General features: G+C 47.4%; 1 protein-coding gene across 1 annotated transcript; it reads right to left on the reverse strand.

Moving 5' to 3' along the window:
* Positions 1 to 263: 263 nt before the first annotated feature.
* TIMM8A (translocase of inner mitochondrial membrane 8A) lies at positions 264 to 3911 on the reverse strand. Its single transcript, XM_077309247.1, has 2 exons — positions 3664 to 3911; positions 264 to 1193 (listed from the first exon to the last, which is right to left on the reverse strand). Exons 1-2 carry the CDS (start codon positions 3793 to 3795, stop codon positions 1032 to 1034), a joined length of 294 nt encoding a protein of 97 aa, XP_077165362.1. The 5' UTR covers positions 3796 to 3911; the 3' UTR covers positions 264 to 1031.
* Positions 3912 to 6043: the final 2132 nt, after the last annotated feature.

Genomic DNA, 6043 nt, shown 5'->3' on the forward strand with positions numbered 1-6043 from the left:
ACAAACAGCTAATAATACCTACATGCTAGCAGGCAGGTGAGTAAAAACATTGATTGCAAAAATAAATCTGGAGGACATTTACAGGACTACGGTTGACATACATTGTACAGACTAAATGATTTGGGGACTGTTGCTCAGGAAAACTGTAACATGGGTTGCCTGGTACTATTTGCCGGGATTTCTACACAGGATGCACTGTATTTTCCGATCAGCATGATAGCAAATCTAGCTGGCGTAATGAATGCCACCAATTCTACAGGCAGTTTTCACTAGATCCAATTGTTATTTATTCCACTGATTTCTCAAGAGTGTGCATGACCAAACGAGTGACAATTCCCGCCCCCAACAGCCATAGTGGGGAGGAGGAGACATATTCCTAGCCATTCTAGAGAGGATGTGAGAAAGCACCTCATTAAGGACAACAGGGCTCTACTGGCATAACTGTCCAAGCTAAGTCCACCTTCCCTTTTACTGTAGGGCCAGCTGTAGTGCACAAAGGTCCATGGAGTCACAGGTGAGTTGCTGCTTGGCTTAAAGGAGTAGTACTAAAGCGTAGTGCTGTTTGTAAAAGGCACGTTTCTCCCCCTGCTATTCCCAAGGTTTAGATTTAAGTGTCTGAAGCTGCCCAAGCTTCCCTATTTCAAGAAAGACATTTTCTCAAGTATGAATAGATTATATTTCCCTAGCTCAACTTTTTAAGGAAAGCAAGATGGTCAAAGCCACACAACTGTGATGTGAGCTTGTTATTAAAATAAAACAGTGCAGCATAAGCCCATGGCAAGGAGCAAATGTGTAACACTGCATGGCCTTGTTGGCCTGACGGTTGTTTGTTCACATGGTGGGTACTGACAACCAGAACCGATGATGTTGTGAGGAAGCCCTGGAACCTGTCACAAATGAGGATGCCAACCTCCCGCACAGCCTCTTTTCACTGTTGGTCCTTATCCTCTGCTCTCTCTTCTCATTGCTCCTCTTCTAACTTGGTCAGACGTTCTCCCCTAGTAAAGGAAACAGATGCCAATGCCCCTGGCTCAGTCAGAGAGGTTCTCCGAGAAGGGCAACTTAGATTTCTGTGTCTGCTCCAACCGGTTGAGGATAAACTGGCTGGTATCTATGAAGCGTTCCACACAGTTCACAAAGCAGGTCTCTGCTCGGCTGTCCAGCTTGGGCCCAGGTTTGTCCATGCATTTCTCCTGTTCAAGACATGGAAGGGAAAGAGTCAGCCTGTGCAGAGAAAGCAGCAGTGCATTCTGAATAGCAGAACCTGAACAAAAGCATACAGCCCTCCTTTGTGATAGTCAGCAGAAAGACTGGATATGTCCCTACTGTGTAACACAAAGCAGGGACATACTCGGTTTTCCTACTGTTCAAAACAGCCAAATATACATCCTACCGCTTAGATTCTTTCTCTATTCATATCCCTTTCCCCAGTGCCACTGCTGCTCAAGACTAGCAAGAGAAATAACATCCTTATCCATGGTTCCTCTATATATTTGTGAAACAGCCTGGGGGGGGGGGGACATGTCCGGCTGTCCAAGTTGGAATAGGGCCAATCGGGGGGCAGGCAGCAAAGCTGGCTGCCCCCTGATTGGCCCTGCCCCTGCAGCTCCCACCCTCTGTCCCTGGACTCTAGCCTCTTTGCTCTCAGATGCACCTCAGTGCCTGGAGTAAGCAGCAGGTAAGGGGAGAGAGCCCTGGGCAAAGGGTCATGGTGGAGGGCCTCTTGGCCTGGTAGGCTGGGCCTGCTAACGACAGCCTCCTGGCCTGCTGACTGCCTGCTAAGGAGTTCTGGCTGTGCTAAAGAGCTGGCCAGTCCCCCGCCCGCCCGCCCCGCTTGATCTGGCTGCAAGCTGCCACCCAAAGCTACCTTAAGCTGCCTGGTTAGGAGCCAGGGGAGGAGACCCTTTGAAGCTAATAAGTTATATAAAACACAAAGCAACATCTTCTACCACTGCAGATTCAAAACTTCTCTCCAAGCTGTTCCCAGATTGTTTGGCATGCAGAAGGTCCAAGGTTCACTCTCCAGTATTTCTAGTTAAAAGGATCTCAGACAAAAGGGCAATAAGAAAACACTTGCCCAATCAGCCTGAGTGTAATCCCGATAGACCCCACCCCCCACAATTTCACTTCACAGCAAGACTACCTGCTTTCTATGTGCTTCAACCCAAACCTTTCAGGAAGTGACCATAAGCCTAGCCCCCACAAAATGTACTGCACACGGGGGGACAGGAGTTTCTTTACAAATTTATACAACATATAAGGCTAGCTGGAGTAGGCAGCTTCACGTTGTGTTTCCCTCCATTGCTACTGAAAGATATTTAAGTGATAGTGGCCAAAGCAATGGTTGAATCTACTTTTCTGAGTTTCTGCTTACAGAAATGTTTGTCAGTGGCTTTGTGGACCGTAAAGGGGAGTTAGACCAATTCAAGGAAGGCAGCTCTATTAATAACTATTAGCCATAACTGCTAAATGGAATTGGTCGGTTTAGGGGCCTTTAATTCTGTTCATGCATTAATCAGAAGTATCTGGCTGGCTGCAGTAGGAAATAGGATAACAGGCTACATGCACCTTTGGTCTGATCCACCAGCACTCTTACATACTGTGCACTGATCCTTCTATTTGCAATCAATTTTTAATTAAATGGTTATAACAGTTTTGGGCAATGGAGAATGCTACCTTTTATCTGTAGTCAGTGGAAATCGAACCAAGCAGCGTGACTTCAGGTAAGACTCAAAAAGCACATCATTTGCCCACTGCCACAGCACAAAAGTAACAAGCTCCTTGCTGGATCAGGCCAACAGTTCATGTAAAACACAATTCTGATTCCAGCAGAAACTTCTTTGTGGTTGTCCTCAAAGGTCAACGTATTTATTGCATCTTTAGAGACAAGAACTGGGAGCAATGAGTCCAGGTTATAGGAAAGGAGGTTCCACTTAAATAACAGAATGCATTTTTTGACTGTGAAGGATGTTCATGGATAGAATATGCTGCCCCAGAGGGTGGTAGAGTCTCCATTGGAAGCTTTTAGGAGAATAAATGAGCAGCTGTCATGAGTGTGTATTTTTTTAAGAAGGTGTGGGGCTGGCCTGGATGCCCTTTATGGTCTCTTCCAAACCTGTATGATTCTGATTCTGGGGAACAGGGATCAACACTGACCTCTGCTGTTGCCCTGCCACCCCAGCCCCTGCCATCCAGAGATAGACTGCCACTGAACATGGAGGACCCATTTAGCCCATCATGGCTAATATCCTTTTATGAACTTAATCCAATCCCCTTTTAAAATCACCTCCACTAGGGGGCCATTGCTACATCATGAGCCTTAGGGGAGAGCGGGATACAAATTTAATTGATCTATCATGAAGAAGTGAGCTCCAGAAGAGAATTATGCATTGCGCGGATAAATATATTGCTACCTGGAAACATAAATCCATACCCGCTGTGATCCCAGTGGATACCTAAAACCGCCTACGGCAAGTCTTTCAGACCACCCGCCACCAGAGGTCTTTGACCTGCTGGGAGATCGGAACTGGGAACCTTCCGCATGCAAATCACACGCTCTGCCCCATGCACGAAACTCGCCCGCCGGTGCAAATGGCACGCGCCAAGGGACGCCGGCCAGGCTTGCTGCCCCCTCTCCTCCGCCCGCAGCGCTTCCCGCCCTACCCAGCAAAGCTCCGTCATCTGGTGCACGAGCTGCTGGAAGCGCTGCTTCTGCGTCTCCACCTCGATGAAGTGCTGCAGCTGCGGGTCGTTGACGGCCGCCCCCAAGTCCCCCGCAGCGGACGAAGAGTCCATGCCGAGCCCGCCTTCCGAGCAGCGAACGCGGCAAAGGAGCGCCGAAGCGGGCAGCGAGGCGACCTTCACGTGCCTCCCCGGGCCGGCCCACCGCGCATACTCCTGAAGCCTTTACTTCCGGGGATACCGCGCAGGTGCGGAACTCAAGGCTCTTTTTCCTCCCTGCGTAGGGCGGGCGATAGAGTTGGGGAAGGCTAGAGTGTGTCCTGTACAAGCCGTGCAAAACTGGGGCTGTCCAGATATCATTGGACTACAATTATGAGCCCCAGGTTGTTTGAAGTAGGTAGACTTCTGGACAGCCGCCGTTGGGCCACTTCTGTCCTATCCAAACCCTGCTTGTCCCAGCAGGGGCTTATGGTAATTGTAGTCCATGGACATCTGGACAGCCACCGCTGGGCCGCTTCTGTCCTATCCGAACCGTGCTGGCAGGATGTGACTATGAGGGCTAGAGAACAGTTGTCTTAGCATATTTGCTAGCAGTTCAGTCTCCTTCCTTGTCCCAGCAGGGGCTCATGGTAATTGTAGTCTATGGACATCTGGACAGCCGCCGTTGGGCCACTTCTATCCAAACTCTGCTGCCAGGATGCGACTATGAGGGCTGGAGAATAGTTGTCTTAACATGTTTGCTAGCAGTTCAGTCCCCTTCCTTGTCCCAGCAGCGACTCATGGTAATTGTAGTCCATGGACATCTGGACAGCCACCATTGGGCCACTTCTGTCCTATCCCATCCCTGCTGGAGGATAGTGATTATGAGGCTGGAGAACAGTTAGGGGTTTGGGAGGGGAGAACCTCAGCAAGTTACAATGCCATAGAGTTCCCTCTTCGAAGCAGCCATTTTCTCCAGGGCAACGGGTTCAATTGTAACAGTGGGAGATCGCCAGGTGCCATGTAGAGATTAGTAACTCTGCCAGTCGACCATAAAGGGACATTAGCAGTGGGCTACATTGCAGGATTGTTATAAACTACCAGCAACTGATTATCTTTTTGCCCCTTTATTCACTTAATGTGGCATATTTATTGTATGCCAAATGTTCCCCATGAAATTCAATCTCAAGTGAACACAAACAAATCCAAATTGCTGTTTTTTTCCTATTTGAAAGCTGTTAGCCATTTTCATTATGCTGCATGTTAATTTACTTTCACCTTTGACCTATAAGTTTGAACGGATTCCTTCCATTCCATCATATTGTATCTGAGGAAGTGTGCGTGCACACAAAAGTTCATATCTTGAATAAAACTCAGTTGGTCTTAAAGGTGCCACTGGACTCTAAATTTGTTCAGGAAGAAAGTTGGTTCATTTGAAATGTGATGTTGGAGGAGGTTTCCAAATACCATGGACTGCCAAAAAAGACTAATAAGTGGGTTTTAGAATAGATGAAATCTAGCCTGAACTCTCCCTCAAAGCTAAAATGACTAAACTGAGGCTGTTGTATTTTGAATTCATTATAAAATGACAAGACTCACTGGGAAAGAAAACACCAGGAAAAGCTTAAGGCAACAGAAAAAGAGGAAGACCCAATGTCAGATGGATGGACTATTCATTTGCTAGAGGGGATACTTATTACATTTGCAGACGATAGTAAACTGGAAGGGGTAGCAAACACAACAGAAGACAGAATCAGAATACAGGATGATCTTGATAGGCTTGAGAAGTGGGCTAAACTGAATAAAATGAAGTTCAATAGGGACAAATGTAAAGTTCTGCATTTAGATAGGAAAAACCAAATACACCAATATAGAATGGGGGAGACTTGGCAGTAGCATGTGCGAAAAGGATCTAGGAGTCTTAGTAGACCATACATTGAACATGAGTCAACAGTGTGACTTGGTGGCTAAAAAGGCAAATGGGCTGTATCAAACGGAGTATCGTGTCCAGATCACGGGAGGTGATGGTACCACTTTGCTCTGGCTTGGCCTCACTTGGAGTACTCTGTTCAGTTTTGGGCACCCCAGTTGAAGAGGGATGTAGACAAACTGGAGGGTGTCCAGAGGAGGGCAACAAAGATGGTGAGGGGTTTGAAGACCAAACGTATGAAGAAAGGTTGGGAGAGCTGGGGCTGTTTAGCCTGGAGAGGAGACGACGGAGAGGGGATTTGATAACCATCTTCAAGTATTTAAAAGGCTGTCATATAGAGGATGGAGCAGAATTGTTCTCTCTTGCCCCAGAGGGATGGACCAGAGCCAATGGGATGAAATTAATTCAAAAGAAATTCCATCTAAACATCAGGAAGAAGTTCCTGACAGAGCA

Source organism: Paroedura picta, chromosome 13 (genome assembly GCF_049243985.1).
Source record: "Paroedura picta isolate Pp20150507F chromosome 13, Ppicta_v3.0, whole genome shotgun sequence".
Classification (NCBI taxonomy): domain Eukaryota; kingdom Metazoa; phylum Chordata; class Lepidosauria; order Squamata; family Gekkonidae; genus Paroedura; species Paroedura picta.

Bases quoted from the DNA above. Each gene is read 5' to 3' on its own strand.
- TIMM8A (XM_077309247.1), bottom strand. From the start codon at position 3,795: ATGGACTCTTCGTCCGCTGCGGGGGACTTGGGGGCGGCCGTCAACGAC. The intron at 1,194-3,663 runs GTAGGGCGGGAA...TGTCTTGAACAG, and splicing joins AGATGACGGAGCTTTGCTGG to GAGAAATGCATGGACAAACC.